The following is a 24,139-nucleotide window of genomic DNA, read 5'->3' as shown; positions in this document are numbered from 1 at the left end:
AATATAATACGGGACAAGTAGGCCTAAGCAATGCATATATGGTTTTATAAAAGAAATAAAATTTGTTTACACAATTCCGTATCGTCTGCAAGTATATATTGTTCCAAAGTATTTTCCTACAATTGGATCTCAATTATTACGCATGAGCATTCGAACTGGAATTCCCTAGGAGTTGTAGCAAAATTCTCTGAAATGACTTTAAAACTAGGTAAATCTTCAAAATATATAGACCACTGTACTAATTTAATATGTATTTGCCTAGAACAAGTCTCTCTAATTTCACGGAATTACATATTTATATGCCTTATTGGCAAAAAAAAGACTGTACTGGAAATGGTCGGGAAATTTGCTAGAACAGGAAATCAGCATGTGTTGTTCACATACAAAAATGATATCATGACTGACTAGAGTGGAATCGGGAGTTTTGTATTAGCTGTATACAGTGCAATCAAATTACTTTATGTACTAAAATACTACAAAAGCGGATTGAGCTTATTATATATACTCCTGGTTAAGATCCCGTGGTCTAATCTAGGATATCTAGCCGATTTGTTTAGGCTGAAACTCGTCTGTCCCGGGATTTATTGAGTACGAAATAAAGGAACACAACAACAACAACAAGTATGGCTGCAAATGGAATTTTGAGAAATTTATCAAAATTTAATACGCATTTTCGGTTATGGTGAGTTTGTTAATGTTAAATTTGATTGACATTTACAAAAATATACACTTTTCAGTATACAAGCAAATTTACAAGGCATGACATCTTCATTTATAAAAAATAAAAGCATTTTTATATGACCTTTTCCGTTTGTCTCTAATTTTCGCGAATGATTTTTGATTTTCATTGACAAGAAACTGTCTGTTTAAATTGGTAAATGGTTGCAATAATTTTATTGTGCTTAACTTCACTTATGAATTGAACATTTTTATCTTAATCAACAGGTCTTGAAAATAAAATAACTATTTTTATAGATACCTCGATACTGACAATGGCAGTAACTTCAATCGATACTGACAATGGCAGTAACTTCAATCGATACTGACAATGGCAGTAACTTCAATCGATACTGACAATGGCAGTAACTTCAATAGTTCTATAAATATGACGTTGCTTTGCGATATTTTTGCTTCTGGGCAAAGCATCGTCATATTGAAATTGCTCAAAAACCCATAGCACGTTCCGCCAGAAAATCAGGCGGAACGAAATAACAATTAAGACAGCATGTATTTACATTAATTTTGACCTATTTATGAACAAAACTAAAAAATAAATACCTTTTGACAAAATTACTAAACTGTCATATCTTAACAATCATGATTTAATCCTCTCGTGTAATTAAATTACCATATATAAACAGCCGATAAACAAATGGATGTCATACAATGCGCGAAATTTGATTGGCTAATTCAAATGCAAGCGTTTAACTGAGTCAGAAGATTCTAACAGAATATTTTTTACTGAATTAATTGCCATGCATCATCAGCGTGTTTGAATTTATTTTTTCGTTCAAAAATTTGGAATCAATCTGTAAAGCACCTAACTTAACCAGTATGGCCGTTAGACAAAAATAGATTGATGTTTATATTTTATTTTGAATTGATATGTACATTGTTTGAGAGACTTTGTTTATGATTGAGCATGAAATTGAAAGAAAAGAAGATAATCTTTTGAATACAGTTTAAAAGGCAAGACAATAGACATTTTTTTAGTTATTTATGATGCTATGCGTTTATGAGCAATTACAATTAGACATCAGGCTTGGCCGACATAAACTGTAACAAGCCTGTAATGTCTGATATATTGGACTATAACTTCAACAGTTCAATGTCTTATTAAATAGAATTTTATCTTTTTGCCCAGGGTTTCAATTTGACCAACAATAAGGTACATGAACCTCTTATTCATTAATTAAACTTTAAAGGTAGCTTTGCTACCAACAGGAGATGTGCAAACTAGTAAATTTTGTGGCTCATTGATTTACATTCTGTCTCTGAAAATAAAATTATGAGAGAAATTTTAAAGAGGGAATAAAACCATATTGTACTGGCATGTGATTAGTTCCAAAACAAATATTGTAGTTACTTTAAAACTATATTTTGATATGTTTACTCAACTTAAAATGAATTGTAACACATCAATATTCAACTTGTCACACAAATTCATGGAAATTCCATTTTGTTCTACATTGAGAATGACCGTTAGTTATGAGGGCAGAAATTGGGTCAGAAATTACATATTATCTGTTTTCTCAGATTATCGTAGGGTTAAGGACTGAACTGGTGCAAATGAACATTTCATTCATAGCATTTCTTAATAGTATTTTTTGGCTTATACACAGAAAAATACCCCTTAAAGAGGTTATAAACAAAGAAAATATCTTAAGTTTAAACTGTGGGAAGATTTATAACATTCTTAAAAATTTAGTTCAGAAAATGTTCAACAATTACTTTGAGGTATTTTTAATTTGTTTTCTTAAAAACATACATGCATGTGTTGTCAGATCAGTAAAAAAACTTGTACATCTCTGTCAACATGGGACTTAAGTATATTGTCGTGGTAAGGCTTCTGTTTGAGATCTTATTGATAGAAGGTGCCTGCAATACATTTAATTAAATAATCTGTTTAATGAATTTGAAATGATGCTTGCTTGAAATAATTTGTAACGTTTAAATATTGTATGATGGTAACAAATTTTAATATATGATTTTAATGTATGTTTTCAGTGAAAGGTCAACAGTTTCAAGACTATCAGACATATGTAAATCATGCAGACAGCATTCTACAAGTATTACTGAAAATCAGTCCAGGGACAAACACAGAAAGTTGCTTTCAACAGTCAAGTCACCTCTGATACAACATGGTAAGTTTTTAACTGTCAAGACACCTCTGGTACAACATGGTGAGTTTTTAACTGTCAAGTCACCCCAGATTCATCATGGTGAGTTTGTACTGTCAAGTCACCCCTGGTACAACATGGTAAGTTTGTAACTGTCAAGCCACCTCTGATACAACATGGTAAGTTTTTAACTGTCAAGTCACCTCTGGTACAACACAATAAGTTTGTTACTGTCAAGTCACCTTTGGTACAACATGGTAAGTTTTTAACTGTCAAGTCACCCCTGATTCAACATGGTAAGTTTTTAACTGTCAAGTCACCTCTGATTCAACATTGTATGGTTTTAATTGTCTAGAACTTCATATTTATCGAAAGATAAAGTTTTTCATCAGTTTAAATGAAATATCTTTAAGATTAGTGTATTTGGATTTTAGATACTGGTACTGATACTGGTAGCATTTTATTAGTCCTTTTTTTCTGTGCAATATGAAAGAATTAGTCTAAGATGTTATGCAAATACCAAATATGTGTATATTTTAAGCATTCATTTATTATTATTTTAGCAAGGAGCATGTTTATACAAACACAAGACACACCAAATCCAAACTGCTTGAAGTTTATTCCTGGAGTAACGGTTTTAGAGTCTGGTACTAAAGATTTCCCAAATGGTCAGGCAGCATTTTGTTCTCCACTAGCAAAGTGAGTGATATATACATGTATTGAGGTTATGATTTTTTTTAAACAGAGAAATTTCACTGTGTTTATTTATAGTTTGAGTTATTTGATAGATTCATTATTTGTAGAGTTGTTCTAGTATCATGTACACTGCAATAATGTTTGACTAGAAATGAATGAATTATGACCACAATAATTTATACAAAGGATAGTGCTACCAGCCTGCCACTGGTTCAATTCTGTCAATGGGTTCATATGTTGCAGGTGATTTATGCACATTTTTGTGTAGCTGTTATTTCATAATTACCAGAAAATCTTTTTTTTAATCGAAATGAAATTTGCAAAGTTCAAGTAAGCAAATATGTTTTATTTGTATGTTTACCGTATCTTTTATTTTTAAACTATATAAATAACATACCTACCCACCACTTATTTCTTTTCAGGCAGTTGTTTCGTATTCAAGGTGTAAAGGCTGTTTTCTTTGGACTTGACTTTATAACTATTACCAAGGTAATTTGTTTTTTTTAAAAACTTCCATTTGTTTCTACATAAGTATATGGAAACAATATGAATACATGTATTATATTTTCTATCTCACATGGTTTCCTAGCATTCATAGCACTAGAAGGAATAATAAATTGCTAAGGCAACTAGTTAAAGTTTTTGGTATCTAGAGCAGTTAACCTTTATAATGCTCCTGGGTTTAGATTTGAATATCTTCTGCAAGTAACTGTCGGCTTGAATCACAGGTGCTTAATAAATACCCTCTTTTGTATAATGTCTCAAATAATAATTTGCATACATGTGAACTTTTTTTGATTATCAAGAGGGAGATTTTTCTTTAAAAAAAAAACGAGATTTTTCTTTATAAAAAAGCGAGATTTTTCTTTAAAAAGAGGGAGATTTTAGAATTTTCATTTTTCAATAAAGTTGAATAAGCAGAGAAGAAAGTTCTGACATCAAAGAGGGGTAAATTTCTTTAATTTGTGAAAATACCCCTTATTTTAAGAAAAATCTTTGAAAATATGGCTGCAGAAAGAGGGAGTCTCCTGCTGAAAGTGGGGGAGTCCACTTGTATGAATTTGTAATCAGCATATGCTTCCAAACTTCTTCAAAATCAATATATTGCTCAGTATATTTAGTGTCACACAGATTTGTATATAAACAGATAGTAACATTGTTTGTATGGTATATAGGTAGATGATGATATGGATTGTTATTATATATAGGTAGTTGATGATATGGATTGTTATTGTATATAGGTAGATGATGATATGGATTGTTATTGTATATAGGTAGATGATGATATGGATTGTTATTGTATATAGGTAGATGATGATATGGATTGTTATTGTATATAGGTAGATGATGATATGGATTGTTATTGTATATAGGTAGATGATGATATGGATTGTTATTGTATATAGGTAGATGATGATATGGATTGTTATTGTATATAGATAGATGATGATATGGATTGTTATTGTATATAGATAGATGATGATATGGATTGTTATTGTATATAGGTAGATGATGATATGGATTGTTACTGTATATAGGTAGATGATGATATGGATTGTTATTGTATATAGGTAGATGATGATATGGATTGTTATTGTATATAGGTAGATGATGATATGGATTGTTATTGTATATAGGTAGATGATGATATGGATTGTTATTGTATATAGGTAGATGATGATATGGATTGTTATTGTATATAGATAGATGATGATATGGATTGTTATTGTATATAGGTAGATGATGATATGGATTGTTATTGTATATAGGTAGATGATGATATGGATTGTTATTGTATATAGGTAGATGATGGTATGGATTGTTATTGTATATAGGTAGATGATGATATGGATTGTTATTGTATATAGGTAGATGATGATATGGATTGTTATTGTGTATAGGTAGATGATGATATGGATTGTTATTGTATATAGGTAGATGATGAGATGGATTGTTATTGTATATAGATAGATGATGATATGGATTGTTATTGTATATAGGTAGATGATGATATGGATTGGTCTGTGATAAAGCCGGATGTTTTTGGAACAGTGATGGATTTCTTCGCCTCAGGACTTCCTGTACTAGATGAGAATGCAGCACCATCACCAGATACATGTAACAATAAAAAATCTTAACTTAATTACCTTTACATAATCAAACTAGAATAAAATTCTTTATAAACCAATAGAAATCTTACCTTGAAATACAGGATTAGATTGAAATCTGGCTTTTGTTTCATGACTTATTTTCTGTGCAGAAACTTAACAGTTGATGCAGGAGGTCATATATAGTTGCTTATTTGTGTGTGTCCATCTGTTCATTCATCATATTTATTTATCATGTCACAACACCTTTATTTATTAACTTATGATTTTAGAAAAGAAAATGTATTTGTTCTTAGAGAGTCTTTTCCTTTGTGTGGTGTTTTCAGGTCAGTTGGCTGTTGGACATTTCAGTTAAAAATAAATTTTGCATGTTTTCTTGACCATTTAGATAGCTTTGTCAAAGTGTCATTCCCTAATTTTTTTCTCTGTAAAATTTATGAAATGATAATCATTTTTGTCAGCATTCGAAAGATAAGTCTAAGTTATTATGTGGAAAGTACTATATAACCAAGTAATGCCACATAAAAGTTTGTTTCATTTTTATTAGATGATCAGGTATAGCAATTTTGTAATTTTCTTTTAATGTATTGTGTTGTCTAGGGTTCGAGGTTATAATTTAATTATCTAGGCTCAAACTCAGATTTCAGTTATTTAATTGGTCAGAAACTGCCACAGAATGTTCACTGACCAATGAAAATCCTGATATTTGAGACAGAACTCAGAAAATAGTTCTATAACCTTGTGGTCAGTATCTGGTATACAATGAGTGTTATATTTTCTATAGTGGCATGTGATGAAGATGATGAGACGGTGTCAATGATAAAAGAACTGTTAGATACAAGGATAAGACCTACAGTACAAGAAGATGGCGGCGATATTATATTCATGGTAAACAAGTATTTTTATTACCTACTGGCTTTTATAAATACTAATACCTTAATTGAACCGCTGAAATCCTGTGCATCCACTGTGATGAAATGAACTGTTGATCAGTCAACATTTTTTAACTGTTTCACCATTGTCAATGGATATTTCCATTAATGCTGTCCGTCACTAGTCACTAATCAGTAATCGAACATCACTCAATGAATGGTACTAGTTTTTCTGAAAATCATCTGTAGGATTCAGTTGTAAACAAATCAGTTGTAAACATGTAATTATAGTATATGGTTGCAATATATATCATACATGTAGTTAGATTGCAAAGAATTAGGTAATAAAACAGTTATTTCTTGGGTGTTTGTGAAACAGTCAAACTGTTGCCCTGAGGTATCAGGTATGATATTTGGAACTGTTGCTGGAGAACTGTATACTTTTAAAAACATGTTTTCCACAGGATTACTAAAATATCTGACGGACTATTATAATGATATTCTTAATAAAATTTCACAAAAATACAAATATAATCACAATATGATTTCACTGTAGATTTACTTTATTTGAATGGGAAAGAAAAGCATATTATAAAGGAATAGAATTTACAGAAGAATTATGTTCTGTCATGATAAAAACAGGGGAATGAGCATTTGTGCACTTCATATTAAAATGAAAACAAAACAACATTTAAAATCAAACCGAAATGTTTTGAATTATAAACATTCTGATCAGCCGGCTGTAAAGGTCTTGTATTTTTTAATCAGAATAAGTCACATAAACAAAGGGCAGTATCAAATTTTAAACTGGACAAATTTAATGCAGAATTTAGCATGGTTCCAGTATGGCTTCAGAGAGCATCACATAATATTGTTCTTTAACTACATTCAGTTAAATGACAAAGTTGGCACTATATGGCTTAGTTTATGGTAAATGATGTACATGTATATGGAATGGGTATCTTCCAATTACTTTAATAATGTTTAATTGCTCTTTGAATACAATTTAAGAACATTATTTTCACATAACAACAATTTTAACAAAGGGAAAAAGGATTGAACAACAACTTCTAGAATCAGTAGCAACTGTCTTTCCCTTAAGAATTATAAGATATAGAAACAATCCAGTTATTTTCTGTTGATTTGATTTTTTAATGATGATTGTTTCTGTTTGTAGGGGTATGAAGATGGAGTGGTGAAATTAAAAATGCAGGGTTCATGTACAGGTTGTCCTAGTTCAACAGTTACCCTGAAAAATGGTGTACAGAATATGCTTCAGTTTTATATACCTGATGTAACAGAGGTTATACAGGTAATTATTGTATACTGTGTTAATTAGATTGTCAGTTATGAGGTGTTATAATTTCTATAATGAGATCATGTGTTAAAGTATGTGTGGGGACATAATTAAGCTTCCAATAAATAAACATCAGAATTGTATTGTCCAGGCCTTGAGGTTATAAAATTTTTTTTCTGGTTTCTATCTCAAATCTCAGGACTTTCATTGGTCAGTGTACATTATGTGGAAGATTCTGACCAATCAAATACCTGGGATCTGAGATTGAACCTAGGGAGTGTCACATGACCAGTTATGAGTGTACAGTCCGGGCCAAAAAGTCATAATCATAATCAGTCCGTTGAACATAAGCAAACACTAAAACTGTCAAATGTGATGTCAAATATGATGTGATCAAAACAAGCCCTTGGACCATTATTCATTTTACAGGTGAATTATCACCTTCCATCTGTTCTCTGTTATAACTTGTATATTAACCTCATGTTATTGATAGACATGATATATAAAGGACTACTAACCATTATTGTTTTCTACCTTAGGTGGAAGATGAATCTGATGAAGTTATCAACAGTGAATTTGAAAAGCTTGAAAAAAAGTTGGGAGAAAAATCAACTGACGATACTTGAGGAATGGTACTAACAGTTTCTATTTATTCCAGATTATGGTAATCATTCCAGGACTACAACCATAGGGCATAATGTTTCATACTTAATACAACTTTTCATTTTGTTGTGTTTACCTCTAAAAGAAAACTTAACAATATGATTAGCTGAACTTTTATATACCCAAATTATGTAAAATAAACGGTTTATAATCAACCTATTGACCTGAAATTAGATACTAAAGACAAGAAATATTTTCACTGTGTATTTAAGTGTTCACTTAATGATACTGTTGGTTTATCAGATTGTACAAGATGGGCTGTTGAGATGAGCACATGCACGTCTGTCTCTCTGCGCAAACATTTTTGGTATAGCTGCAATACGATAAAGTTAACAAAGAATAAAAATAGTTTCATATTTAATTGGAACTACTGCTTATAACCTAACAAACAACAGATTAATGCCATTATTAGCTCACCTGACACAAAGTGACAGGGTGAGCTTTTGTGATCGCTTTTCGTCCGGCGTCCGTCCGGCGTCCGTCCGTAAACTTTTACTTTAAATGACATCTCCTCATAAACCACTAAGCCAATTTCATCCAAACTTCACAGGAATGTTCCTTTGGTGGTCACCTTTAAAAATTGTTCAAAGAATTTAATTCCATGCAGAACTCTGGTTGCCATGGCAACTGAAAGAAAAAACTTTAAATATCTCCTTTTAAAAAAACATAAGAGCTAGAGCTTAGATATTTGGCATGAAACATCTTCTAGTGAGTGTCTACCAAGTTTGTTCAAATAAAAGCCCTGGGGTCAAAATTGGCCCTGCCCCGGGGGGTCATTGATTTTCCCTATATGCATATAGTAAAAACTTAAACAATCTTCTTTTAAAGAACCCAAAGAGCTAGAGCTAAGATATTTAGCATGAAATATGTTCTAATGGGTGTCTACCAAGTTTGTTCAAATAAAAGCCCTGGGGTCAAAATTGGCCCCGCCCCGGGGGGTCATTGATTTTCCCTATATGCATATAGTAAAAACTTAAAATATCTTCTTTTAAAGAACTCAAAGAGCTATGGCTAAGATATTGAGCATCAAACATGTTCTAATAGGTGTCTACCAAGTTTGTTCAAATAAAAGCCCTGGGGTCAAAATTGGCCCCGCCCCAGGGGGTCATTGATTTTCCCTATATGCATATAGTAATAAAAGCCCTGGGGTCAAAATTGGCCCCGCCACGGGGGTCATTGATTTTCCCTATATGCATATAGTAAAAACTTAAAGAATCTTCTTTTAAAGAACTCAAAGAGCTATGGCTAAGATATTTAGCATCAAACATGTTCTTATAGGTGTCTACCAAGTTTGTTCAAATAAAAGCCCTGGGGTCAAAATTGGCACCACCCCATGGGGTCATTGATTTTCCTTATATGTGTATAGCAAAAACTTAAAAAATCTTCTTTGAAAAAACCCAAATAGCTAGAGTTAAGATATTAAGCATGAAACATCTTTTAGTGAGTGTCTACAAAGTTTGTTCAAATAAAAGACCTGGGGTCAAAATTGGCCCCGCCCCGGGGGTCATTGATTTTCTTTATATGTGTATAGCAAAAACTTAAAATCTTCTTTGAAAAAGCCCAATGAGCTAGAGTTTAGATATTAAGCATGAAACATCTTCTAGTAAGTGTCTACAAAGTTTGTTCAAATAAAAGCCCTGGCCAGGGGTGTCATTGTTTTTAACTATATGTGTATAGTAAAATCTTAAAAAAAATCTTCTTTTAAAAAGCCCAATGAGCTAGAGCTTAGATGTTTAGCATGGAACATGTTCTTATGGGTGTCTACAAAGTTGGCCCTGCAACGTTGGTGGGTGGGGGTTGGGGGGCCTATATACAGGTGAGTGACCTCAGGGCCATCATGGCCCTCTTGTTTAAGTATTGATTTCTAGCTTTTTTTCATCTATACTTGAAGTTTCATTTTGGTCTCAGAATTTTTGTTCTTTGTTTACAGGTTGATGATGAAGAAGTGTCTGATGAAGAACAGGCTGCTTAGTTGGACTTTGATATTATCAATGAACTATTTATTCATAACCAAACTCTGTGCATTATAAGTGCTGCATTATAAAGGGCGTTGTTGTGAATTATTTCTCTTTGTGAATAATTAATTGATGTATGTCTTATTTTAAAATATAAGATGTTTTTTATTATTAATCAAAATGTTTTCTTTTGTTTGTTTATAAATCAATAAATTGTTTTTTATGATACCTTTTTACATTTGATGAGTGATGAGTGAATATAATTAGTTAAAAATGGCCTGCCCTCAGTGATAGTCCCTTTTTAGCTCACCTGTCACAAAGTGACAGGGTGAGCTTTTGTGATCGCTTTTCGTCTGACGTCCGTTTGACGTCCGTCCGTATCTTTTACTTTAAATGACATCTCCTCATAAAACACTAAGCTAATTTCATCCAAACTTCACAGGAATGTCCCTCTGTTGGTGACCTTTAAAAATTGTTCAAAGAATTTAATTCCATGCAGAACTCTGGTTGCCATGGCAACCGAAAGAAAAAACTTTAAATATCTTCTTTTAAAAAACCCTAAGAGCTAGAACTTAGATATTTTGCATGAAACATCTTCTAGTGAGTATCTACCAAGTTTGTTCAAATAAAATCCCTGGAGTCAAAATTGGCCCGCCCCAGGTGGTCATTGATTTTCCCTATATGCATAAAGAAAAAACTTAAAAAATCTTCTTTTAAAGAACCCAAAGAGCTAGAGCTAAGATATTCAGCATGAAACATCTTCTAATGAGTGTCTACCAAGTTTGTTCAAATAAAAGCCCTGGGGTCAAAATTGGCACCGCCCCATGGGGTCATTGATTTTCCCTATATGCATATAGTAAACACTTAAAAAATCTTCTTTTACAGAACTCAAAGAGCTAGAGCTAAGATATTTAGCATGAAACATGTTCTAATGGGTGTCTACCAAGTTTGTTCAAATAAAAGCCCTTGGGTCAAAATTGGCCCCGCCCCATGGGGGTCATTGATTTTCCTTATATGTGTATAGCAAAAACTTAAAAAATCTTCTTTGAAAAAAACCCAAATAGCTAGAGTTTAGATATTTAGCATGGAACATGTTCTAGTGAGTGTCTACAAAGTTTGTTCAAATAAAAGCCCTGGGGTCAAAATTGGCTCTGCCCCTGGGGTCATTGATTTTCCTTATATGTGTATAGCAAAAACTCAAAAATCTTCTTTGAAAAAACCCAAATAGCTAGAGTTTAGATATTCAGCATGAAACATCTTCTAGTAAGTGTTTACAAAGTTTGTTCAAATAAAAGCCCTGGGGTCAAAACTGGCCCCCAGGGGTGTCATTGTTTTTAACTATATGTGTATAGTAAAAACTTTAAATAACTTCTTTTACAACACCCAATGAGCTAGAGCTTAGATGTTTAGCATGAAACATCTTCTAATGGGTGTCTACCAAGTTTGTTCAAATAAAAGCCCTCGGATGAAAGTTGGCCCTGTTGGAGGGGGTGGGGAGATCATTGTTTTTCATTATGTGTGTAGTAAAAACTTAACATCGTGAAACATCTTCTAATGAGTGTCTTTCAAGTTTGTTCAAATAAAAGCCCTGGGGTTTAAACTGGACCCGCTCCGGGGGCCTTAATACAGTTGAGCGACCTCAGGGCCATCATGGCCCTCTTGTTTCATAGATTTGAACAGTAATCTTTACATTAAAGATACATACACTGATTTGAATAGTAAAAATCATAGAAATCTTTTTGTCAGAAACCATATCTTATACAGTCTTGATATAGCTCACCTGAGTTTAAAGTCACAGAGTACTTGGAGTTGAGCTTTTTCTGATCTCATGATTTATGCTTTGTGTCTATCTATAATCTCTTTTAAAACCATGTGCTATATTTTGACCAACTTTCACAGGCAAAAGTTAGAACACAAAAGTTATCTGAATGGTTCTAGTCTGATGCACATGTAGGTCACAGAAGCTAGACTTACACGACATCTTTAAAAAATGCCTAGTGCTAAATATTTGACAAATAGCATCGCACTGTGGACAAATCATGCCCCTGGTGTCAAAATAGACCCTGCCTTGCAGGTTACTTTGGTTTGTTAAATTTAGGTTACTTAGTTTAAATAAACCTGTCAGGGAAAAAAGATGACCAGGGACAGTATTAATTATATGCTCTGTTGTGCTTCGGCTCTTACTGAAAAGACTTTTATCAATCCTGGGTTTTGTATTTTTGAAAAGTTTGTGCATCTGCATTTGTACCATACCGTAGATAACTATTTTTAGCTCACCTGTCACAAAGTGTGAGCTTTTGTGATCGCTTTTCGTCCGGAGTCCGTCCGTCCGTCTGTCTGTCCATAAACTTTTGCTTTAAATGACATCTCCTCATAAACCACTAAGCCAATTTCATCCAAACTTCACAGGAATGTTCCTTTGGTGGTCACCTTTAAAAATTGTTCAAAGAATTTAATTCCATGCAGAACTCTGGTTGCCATGGCAACCGAAAGAAAAAACTTTAAATATCTTCTTTTAAAAAACCCAAAGAGCTAGAGCTTAGATATTTGGCATGAAACATCTTCTAGTGAGTGTCTACCAAGTTTGTTCAAATAAAAGCCCTGGGGTCAAAATTGGCCCCGCCCCAGGGGGTCATTGATTTTCCCTATATGCATATAGTAAAAACTTAAACAATCTTCTTTTAAAGAACCCAAAGAGCTAGAGCTAAGATATTTGGCATGAAACATCTTCTAGTGAGTGTCTACCATGTTTGTTCAAATAAAAGCCCTGGGGTCAAAATTGGCCCCGCCCCAGGGGGTCATTGATTTTCCCAATATGCATATAGTAAAAACTTAAAAAATCTTCTTTTAAAGAACCCAAAGAGCTAGAGCTAAGATATTTGGCATGAAACATCTTCTAGTGAGTGTCTACCAAGTTTGTTCAAATAAAAGCCCTGGGGTCAAAATTGGCCCCGCCCCAGGGGGTCATTGATTTTCTCTATATGCATATAGTAAAAACTTAAAAAAATCTTCTTTTACAGAACCCAAAGAATTAAAGCTTAAAAATTTAGCATGAAACATCTTCTAATGGGTGTCTACCAAGTTTGTTCAAATAAAAGCCCAGGGGTCAAAATTGGCCCCGCCCCAGGGGGTCATTGATTTTCCCTATATGCATATAGTAAAAACTTAAAAAATCTTCTTTTAAAGAACCAAAAGAGCTAGAGCTAAGATATTTAGCATGAAACATGTTCTAATGTATGTCTACCAAGTTTGTTCAAATATGAGCCCTGGGGTCAAAATTGGCCCTGCCCCGGGGGTCATTGATTTTCCTTATATGTGTATAGCAAAAACTTAAAAAACTTTTTTGAAAAAAAAACCAAATAGCTACAGTTTAGATACAAAGCATGAAACATATTCTAGTGAGTGTCTACCAAGTTTGTTCAAATAAAAGCCCTGGGGTCAAAATTGGCCCCATTCATTTTCCTTATATGTGTATAACAAAAACTTAAAAAATCTTCTTTGAAAAAACTCAAATAGCTAGAGTTTAGATATTAAGCACGAAGCATCTTCTAGTGAATGTCTACCAAGTTTGTTCAAATAAAAGCCCTGAGGTCAAAATTGGCCCCGTCCCGAGGACATTAATTTTCCTTATATGTAAATAGCAAAAACTTAAAAATCTTCTTTGAAATAACCCAAATAGCTAGAGTTTAGATATTAAGCATGAAACATTTTCTAGTAAGTGTCTACAAAGATTGTTTAAATAAAAGCCCTGGGGTCAAAACTGGCCCTGCCCTAGGTGTGTCATTGTTTTTATCTATATGTGTAAAGAAAAAACTTGAAAAATCTTCTTTAAAAAACCCAACGAGCTAGACCTTAGATGTTTAGCATGAAACATCTTCTAATGGGTGTCTACAAAGTTTGTTCAAATAAAAGCCCTCGGGTTTAAACTGGCCCTGCTCCAGGGGCCTATATACAGGTGAGTGACTTCAGGGCCATCATGGCCCTCTTGTTGCACAATACCACTAAATGCAATATGAATTGAGCATGGTGGTGGTTGTATTACCTATTCTTTAACTATTAGTGAAAAAGGTAAAACAGAAAACTATTTAATCAAGGAAATAAAACAAAGTCATACAAGTACAACTGATAATAAAAAAATATGACAAGTGTTGACTGTAGGGGAGGTCAACATATTTTCCTGTTTTATGACATGTCGTTAATTTCAAGCGCTCATTCAAGAGTATCATTAACTTTTGAATGTACATATACGTATGTACAAGAAATTAAAGAATGTATTATATGTACATAGAATAATGCAATTATAGCTAGTAAAGTAGGGTTGTAAAGGTTCACTATAGGAAAGGCCAACAGATGTCAGAGCCTTGCGTGCAAAGTGTTAAAACAATAACCAGGAATAATATATGAATTCAGTCAAGAATAAGTCGGTAGATTGAGAAATTTAGAAATTTTCTCTTTTTCCCTGTGTTATGTCATGAGATAGTTGACACCCTGTAAAATATACCTACGGAAAACCAATTTCAGTCTTACATGAAACTACAATGACCAGAGTTTAGTTAATTGGAATGTGACATTCTAGTTAACATCTACAAAATGTATATAAATCATGCTCCTTTGGTAAAAATGGCGTCTTTTTGGGTGTCATTTAGTTAACATAGACTTTTATAGTAAATGTGTTAAAAAATCTCATCTAAAACTACAATTATCAAAGTTATGATATTTTGTATGTAACATCAACTTGTCAATATTGAACCCACCCAATTTGTCACTTTAGTTTATGTAGACTTACATGTATGTTGGAGAACACAAGACTTTATCCAGTAACTGAAGAAAAATCAATGACCCCCTAAAACTAAAGAATGTAACAAAATAAATGGACAATTTACATGTTAGTGTGGTCAGGTACGTATATTATTAATATACGTACCTGTTAATATACGTACCTGTTAATATACGTACCTGGTGTGGTAGCCATATTAATATCCTCTCAATAACTTGGTAACTATCTGGCTTGCCTTCAAACTTAATAGGGGGAAGGTCATGGGCAGTAGATGACCCATTTTCATAATGAGGTCATTAGGTTAAAGGTCAAGGTCACAGTGACAATTATTGGAAATCTTTGTGTGCTCTATAACTTAACATGGAATTATCGTATGTTTGTAAAATTATGTTTTTGAAACTTGGTGGGACAGTAGATGACCCTAATCATTTTGACTGTAATGTTCAAAACCAGTGCCACTTCAAAAATCTGCTCAAAAACTTTAAAATGATTAAGTCTAGGTTGGTAAACTATTTATGACACTTTTCATTAGTCTTTAATACACTTTGCAGAAATCGATTGCAGGAATAGAAAAAGCTTAACCAAGTGCAAACCATATCAAAAATATCTCGGATGTATTGCCTGCCACTCGCTCTTGGCCTACGTATTGTTTCTTGGGTATTCCTTCGATGTGGCTGTGTGACGTTGGTGTCTTTAAGACTACTAGTATTTCCGACTAAACATTATTGATAAATATGCAAAGAAAGGAAAACTTTCGTATTTTTATGAATGTTATAATACAATTTTTGTTTTTTTTTGGTAAATAACATATTGTAACTCTTTAACGAAGAGAAATATTAAATGTGTATCGGTTACTGGCTAATAGGTGACTTTCTAACATATTAGTTTTAATAAACACGTATCTATATATACATGTACAATGCATATAGGGATGTTTGACAACGGGTGTATAAGAAAATAGAAAATATGTATTGGAAATAATGATTGTACATAAACTTTTATTAAAGCATTTTGCTCTGAAGAATTATAAATTGTTTTAACAATAATAATTTCATTTCGTTGAATAGTTGAAAGTTCAAAGATTCTAGATTCTTATTTTTTGCCAGCTTGTGCCTGTAAAGCAGCTGAAAGATCGCATCCCTCCAGAGTCATGTGGAAGTGTAAGTTGCCATTCTGAAAACAAATATTTATGAGGGTATATTCACAATTTTACAATCAAAGAGCTAACTTTTTATATACAATGTATACTGTAATAGAAAGTCTCTAGTACATTGTATATCATCATATCAACGAAAGGGCAGATATCTTGCTACTGTTTCCTTTAGTTAACGTTCAGTTTATAAACCAAGATTCATTTTTATTAAACTTAGCCACCATAAATAGCGACTTTGGTTGAAATGTCAGAATGCTCAAAGTCAATACGTAATTGCATATCGTGAACCATTTTGCTTGCTTTCAATTTATTTTTGTTTGTTTGTTTTGGGTTTTTAAGTCACATCGACACAGTATAGGTCACATTGCGACCTACTGGTCTTCCTCCTACAGCTTTACTGGTGGAGGAAGACCTCAGGTGCCCTTCCGTGCATTATTTCATGCAAGAACTAGCACCTGAGTAGAACCACCGACGTTCCGTATGCTTTCAATTTAAACGACGGTTGTTGCACGAGTAATTTAAAGAAACGCTAAATGAATGTTTGGATATATCCAAGAATGCAAATAAAGCAGTATTAATTATTTTCTCTTGGTGCCAAAGTTTATTCAGTATTGAAAAGATTATCCCCGGGTCATAAAATGTTCAATTTTTTAAATTTAATTTACAGTTCATTTTATAGAATATTAAATGATTGTTCCCGTGGATATGTTTTCTTATTTTAAACACTTACCTCTAGACAGGAAACTGTCCCGCAAGCCTCGTTTATCATTACAGATTCTCCTGATGGTATCTGATGTGTTGTGTCGCCAACAACAAGTTCACAAGATTCCCCTTTAAAACGATAAAAATCCACTATGAGATCTTTTTTTTAATAAACTTGCGACTAAATGAAAATGTGCAGTACATGCGGAAGTAGAGGAACATATGTCTTTTAGATGCCTATTGTATTGTACCTATTATGGCATTTATTTTCGTTCCATTGTAATAACCAAGACTTTTTTTCTATGATGTTTCCGGGACAACTTTAACAAACATTGTCTTGATTTCTGTGAAATAATGGCAATGCATGAACTGTCTTTCAATTGTCGTTAACATGCATGTACGTTATAGTAAACGTATCTAGAATCCATTTCTTATTTAAAAAGATTCATCAGGCAAAATGGACTTAAAACAATATGCTTCTTATATTTGTGTGAGCCAGCAAGACTGAAAGTTACAATGATCAACAACACGAATATTAAAACAATTAAAACAATTTCAGTGTCTGATGTACTCTCTCTCTACCGCAATAATATCATTAACACCCTTTGTTATGAAATTTACAGAAGTTATGCATGTACGTTTGCTAGATAGATATGTCTTTTAATTTATAATTATTATATAATGAAATATAGCATTAAACTTCATTTTATTTCTTTCATAGAATTAAACTCTTTTTTAATTATGTATGACAAGATGTGCAATACTTTTTAAGTTTTCTCACTAGCATCTATTAATTAATTAATGTTTGTTTTTTTTATTTTGAAAAACGGTTTACAGATGTCTTCCCGGCAAAAACTCATTTATACAAGTTTAAAGGTAATTCTAGGTGTATTAAGACGTAAACATACCTGTAGCGTCTAAGGTTCCTAAAAGGAGAGAACACAGGAAGACAAAAACCAGTATATGCCGAGCCATCGTGATTTCTAACAAGACTCTAAATAACTAAATCTGCCCTCACTCTGGACGATGTGAATAATTGATTTGGTATATTCAGAATGGCAACATATTTTGTATATTTTATCTAGTTAACCATTAAATACGCATTTGTGAGGATAAAGAGAACCCTAGTCGTGTGGCACGTGCGTGAAAAGTTTGATTTTTTTCGACCGAATGCCGTCTGATCCGCTAAAATTAACAGTAAAGAAATGAATATAGGCAAAATTTTCATTGATCATTTCAACACTTAAAGCATGTTCGATTGATATTTAAGAAGAGCTTCCGTTATAGGCAGAGGTCTGTTCGATTGCGCGATGGCAAGAACTGTTGGAAAAAGACATAAGTCAGAATAAATATAAAACACAATAATAATATTTTCTAGATGGTTCTTACAGCTTTTCAATAAATATATAAAATTAAATATGACAGACCGCCTTTTTGATACTTTAGTTTTCGATTTGGTTTCTCTTATTGTAGTAAAACAAAATGCAGACATGTTGAAAAATTCTGATGTGACCTTGATCTTAAATTGAAATTTGCTTAAATTGTCACAACTTTGTTATTTATTTACGTATTTAATGTATACTCGGACAAACATACTCGGACAAAATACACATATGAAAAACCCGACAGGTTGCATTCTTCTGATCTGACCTTTACCTTTTTCTGTTCAGATTAATTATTGAAATTTGCATCAGTTGTCATAACTTTGTTATTTTTTACGGATTTACGGAATATACTTGACCAAAAGGACGCATGTGACAAAACCGACAAGTTGAATTCTTCTGATATGACCTTGACCTTTCTGTTGAGATTGACTATCGAATTTAGCTAAAATTGTCATAACCTTGTTATTATTTTACGGATTTGATTTATACTTGGACAAAAGTGCACATATGACTAAAGTGACATGATGAATTGTTCTGATATGACATTGACCTTTAATTGACCTTAACCTACAAGGCCAAATTATTGATGTTTGTTAAATTGTAATTACTTTGTTATTTATATACATATTTGATTTTCTACTTGGACAAAAGAGCGTGTTCCCCGCCTGGCGGTGGCTCTGGTTAATTATTATATTAGACATAATTTAATCAAACTGGAACGAAACAACACCGACAAACATAATTGAAGTATGCTTTGTAAATGACGCTAGTCGAGACTAAAAATGAAACTTCAATTATTATATTGTACGAGAAAATAATGTTTTTATGAACATGTTGTACTACTGGACAATATTCTACCTCCGATGTGATTGACTTAAGACATAAGAGAGAGTTGAGCTTGGCCCCTGCTTGGTGGTGGCTTTTGTTATGGTTAAGATATTTCGAACACACAGTCTACAGGTTTGGAGGAACGCAACCGTAGGACATATCTCTATAACGACAACGTTTTAGTTTAAAACGTTTCTGTAAACACAATACTTCCCGATTATTATTGCTTTTTGTCATGTTAAGTTAATATTATGTATGTTCTATGCTCATTTTCCTAGTAAAACTACAAAATATTGAAGATACTTGTGTTCATGTATAAATCATGTTATCATACATTTATTTAGTGTCTTGTAAAAATTAATACATATGTACTGTTTTTCAAAATTATTATTAAGAAATTGATACAAAAAAATAAGAAACAAATACAAAAAAACAACACAAAAAAACAACAATACACAAACAAAAAACTTATAAAGGAATGCTAGCTAAACCATTGCCTAATAGAATTATTCATCATACATTAGGTTTATGTTAATTAGACCACAATATATAGTGAAAGAAATCAGAACGGATTAGCGCTTTCGCCAGCTTCAAAATATGTTAGCTTCAGGAGATTAATTATTCATGATACAAAATCATGTAAAGTATTTGTCTCGTTTTGCCTGCCAGTTAATACAGTTTGTTTTTCTGCCATATGGTATTTTATGGTCGAACAAACATATACATCAACCGCGAGGATAGATTAATACAAAATAACTGCTGAATTAATTAAACACATACTGATATAAGAGGTCGAACTGGCCAAACACATCCTCATATGAGTAGAGAAAATGGTGTTATTTATTGACATTATTATGACATGCAAGTCTACAAAACACATATTGTCCGCAGCGAAAAGAGCCGTCTTATGAAACATGTATAAAGGGATCAACGTGGGTTGTTTGTAGTCTACCGTTCGACCTTCGAACAACAACTGCGAGTCACATTGGATTCACCAGAGCGGAGTTCAGCCACAGCACCTCTCCTTGACAAGCTGTAGAGCAATTACTAGACCTAGATACCTTTCACTTTCGAAAGGAACTGTTAGTTACTTCAACAGAGTTAGAGGTAGGGTGCTCATATTCGTAGCAGGATTTCATGATTTATCGCAACGAAAGTTTCCTACACCGTCCGGGAATCGAACCTAGGTTGCCCGATTTACAGTCGAACACTTTACCATTTGAGCTGACCGGTCGTAGTTTAAACATATGTAACTTAAGTTTAGCCATTATCTATTGCAGCCTGACCAGACTTTTAGTTGGAAGACAGAAAAAAAACTTATTGAATAAAAAGTTGTTTTTGTTTTGTTCACTTCTATTTTATGGCTGTCTTAGAATTTTTAAAAACATATTCTATCAGCGGAAGTTAAAAACTAGCTCTAAGATTGATCGTTGTAGTACATGATTGGTCTACAAATCCTACTAAGAACTTTTAAATCTTTATCCAAGTGCCTACCAATGCTTGAAATGATGTCTTGAATAGCACTTAAGGTCACCCATCACCCGTACAGTTGAAGTCCTTGAACATTGTTAGCGTTAAAACAATGATATAATACCATTTCCCACATATAACCGGGGGTTGTTTTTTTAATCCAGTAAGTCGTACAACAAACAATGTGATTAATATAAACAAGTGTGTCAGCTGGAAAATACAAGAATTCTATAACTCATACTTCATTAAAATCATTTGTTGATGGTGTATATTGACATTATTAGCATTTCTCGTAAATACCCTAATCTTAGAGAAAAACAATTTTAATGACCAAGGCATGTATTTGTATTTCAACAGTTAATTAAGTGGCCGTATTGAGAATGAAGGTATAGTCATGTTTATTTTGGCCCATCCAAAATGAGTATAGACGAATAGAGACCCTTTGCACAAATGAATGATTCTTGTTCATGATATTATATCGGAAGTGAGAACGTGGCTCATTTTGTAAAACAAGCATATATTATTTTTATAAAACAAAAGATACAACCCACAGTTATTGTGTGCAACAATAAATATGTACTGAAAATCTAGAAAAAAATGCATGTGTATATTCTAAACGAAATCGTAGCATTTACCGTGCATCGAAATTTGTTGACCGTTGAAGACACTAAAGGGGAAACAAACAGAACATAAATGGGTTAAAATCAGATGCAAAAGAAATGTAGAAAATGATGAAAGGATAATGTTAATCATTCATAAAGCAGTAATGTAAAAAAATGAAACTAACGAAATGATTTGCGCGAAACCTACAAGTCATACTTTAAACATCAAAATGTATTCAAATATAAGATTTGATATAATCATTGTCACAATCAACATCTCTAGTTTAGTTTGTGATATTTATATATTATTGTAGTGTTTCTCATTTATTAACATATGAATTATCTACGATTCAGAACATGATGGTACGTATATAGTAGAGAAATGATGTAACATCAGTGCGCATTCCCGGTCCGTCCGGAAAATATATACAAAAAGAGTCCCTATATATAGAACATCGCGTTAACGAAAACGTTTAATATTCTGGTTTAAGGGGAAAAAATCTTACAAATCAATATGCATCATGGTCGACTTTATTTTTTTTTTCCTGCTGATGAGTTGTAGAATAGCTGTTAATGCTTTACTAACCAATGATATCTATATAAAGTGAATGATTTTTCAATGAGGTAAGCCATTAGGCCAATAAATTTCAAATATTGTTTGGGGATTATGAACTTCCTTTACAAAATAGAGAAAACAGTATCTCTAAAGAACGCCTAAAACGACGAAATTACCGGTTTTATTGAGCCTGTTTGTAGATGGTAATGGCAATTGCAAATTACCGTCCATGTTCCCTGGTAGCGGCTTAAGCAGTATGCAACATTTAAACATGAAAATGGTGAAATTTTGAATTTAGAACCATCCGCAGAATAGAATAGAATAGAATAATTTTATTTCACCAATCAAGGGTCATATTATATGACATATATAATCACAAGCATAAAAAAATAAGGCATGAAACAAAATATATCAACCAACAAATTGTGTATTGTATGGTAGAAATGAAGACAATAAAGTAACTAAAGCTTATTTCGTATTATTGGAAAAAAAACAAACAAAAAAAACACAGGCATAGTAATGTTAAAATAAGAAGTAAATAAATCAAGTACAATAATATACATTCAATGGTCTGACAAATTTTTATTACTAATAGTACTACCTTACATAAGATTTCTTTTATTATAAATTTCGAGAAGGTATCTAGAAAAGACATTCAAGATTCTAGGGTCTTCTGAGGACATTAACCAAACAAATTTCTGCTTATTATTCATCATATAAAAGTTCTTATTTAATATTTCAATTTGTCTAAATAGTAGTTCTCTATTACTATCAAATTTTGTACAACACATGGAAAAATGAATTTCATCTTCTACAAGATTGGAAGAGCAACAGTTACAATACCTTTGATTTACTGGGATCTTTTTATATCTGCCTGTTTCTATTTTCAATCTGTGTGCACTTACTCTAAACTTGGTGAAGAAAGTTCTTATATCTTTGTTCTTAATATGGTAAAGTACACTTCTCTACAAAACATTTGTTTAAACAAAGAGTATGTTCTAAGTTTCCCTTCAGTACCTGAGATATTCAAACACCAGTTGGTTTGGTACATTTTCACTAACTTGAGTTTAACAACATTTACTAAGTTCTTATTGGTTAAACCAGCATCAGATATACCTAAATGCTTACAACAATGTTGTACACCAGAAACCCAGCAAACTTTTTTATCCGTAAATAATGTTTGACTTTCAATAAAGGCAGCAGATAGTAATTTGCTAACATTTCCACTTAGCAGTCTTTGGTAAAACTTAACATAATTACATATTACATCAACAAATAGTGGATACCGTCCTAGTTCACTGCATACTGCCTCATTTGATGTTTTTTTGTGTACACCCAGAATATATTTTAAAAATTTCACATGCATCTTATCACAGGACATATTTCCAAAGGATTTCAGCAACACATAATCTGTTTTCTTAACAATAGAACTACTAATATTTGGTATACCCCAAATCTCACTACCATACAGAAGAATGGGTTTAATAGTATGATCAAAAAGATGGATGATAGTGTCAACATTTTGGTGTAGCTGACCAAAAACCTTACTAATCTTAAAACTTGCTTTCAGTGCTCTTTTATAAAGATCATCTTGGCAGTAACTGAAAGTACCAGATGATGCAAAAATAATTCCGAGATATTTATAACTTTTAACATGATTAACTTCAGTTCCCTTAAAGTAGAATTTCTCACTAGAAAGCCTTCCACTTTTGCAAAAGGTCAAAATACTTGTCTTTTTAAGATTTACTATAAGACCATTATTGTCACAAAATGTTGATAACTTATTCAAACAATTCTGTAAACCTTTTGGTGTAGTTGACAACAATAACAAATCATCTGCATACAACAAACAGCTAATTTTTACTTGTACATGTTTAAATGTTGAATTCTGCTTCAGCTGGTGCTAAGGGCGTGGACGGTAGCTTTCAATTTCCAATACCGTGACTGTGCTTTTCTTCATTGCATATTCAATTTCGTGTACATGTACAAAGGCAGTTGTATGCAGTAACATTTTAAAAGCATAATTCCTTCAATGTATAAACTACTTTTACAAACTATCCTTTACCATATCTTAGAGCCAGTACTCGGAGGAAAGTATAAGTAACCAAATATATGTTTGATGTAATTTATTGTTTATATGTAAAACACAAATTGATTTGCAATGTATTGACAGGAACAAATAAGAGAGAATTAAAATGATCATTCTTGAAACAAAAATTGTATTATGAATTTGAG

The 24,139-nt window shown here is 32.5% G+C and overlaps 1 protein-coding gene across 5 annotated transcripts in view; it reads left to right on the top strand.

Moving 5' to 3' along the window:
* The first annotated feature begins 551 nt into the window (after positions 1 to 551).
* LOC132720432 (NFU1 iron-sulfur cluster scaffold homolog, mitochondrial-like) overlaps positions 552 to 24,139 on the top strand; it is a 43,807-nt gene continuing 20,219 nt past the window's right edge. Inside the window, exons 1-9 of one of the 5 annotated variants that reach the window (XM_060704575.1) lie at positions 552 to 682; positions 2,728 to 2,864; positions 3,404 to 3,539; positions 3,959 to 4,025; positions 5,537 to 5,654; positions 6,429 to 6,532; positions 7,694 to 7,828; positions 8,353 to 8,445; positions 10,407 to 10,657. In XM_060704575.1, the coding sequence (XP_060560558.1) occupies positions 624 to 682; positions 2,728 to 2,864; positions 3,404 to 3,539; positions 3,959 to 4,025; positions 5,537 to 5,654; positions 6,429 to 6,532; positions 7,694 to 7,828; positions 8,353 to 8,439 (843 nt within the window). In that variant the 5' untranslated portion in view covers positions 552 to 623 and the 3' untranslated portion in view covers positions 8,440 to 8,445; positions 10,407 to 10,657. Of the gene's footprint in view, positions 683 to 2,727; positions 2,865 to 3,004; positions 3,020 to 3,403; positions 3,540 to 3,958; positions 4,026 to 5,536; positions 5,655 to 6,428; positions 6,533 to 7,693; positions 7,829 to 8,352; positions 8,478 to 10,406; positions 10,658 to 24,139 lie in introns of those variants that run through there. The other 4 variants (XM_060704577.1, XM_060704579.1, XM_060704578.1 and 1 more) reach the window with 4 other exon arrangements.

The sequence above is a fragment of the Ruditapes philippinarum genome, unplaced genomic scaffold (assembly GCF_026571515.1).
Source record: "Ruditapes philippinarum isolate M1 unplaced genomic scaffold, ASM2657151v2 ctg1599_1_1_1_1, whole genome shotgun sequence".
NCBI lineage: Eukaryota > Metazoa > Mollusca > Bivalvia > Venerida > Veneridae > Ruditapes > Ruditapes philippinarum.
Note: the sequence above shows the minus strand (reverse complement) of the source record. Positions and strands in the feature narration are given on the sequence as shown.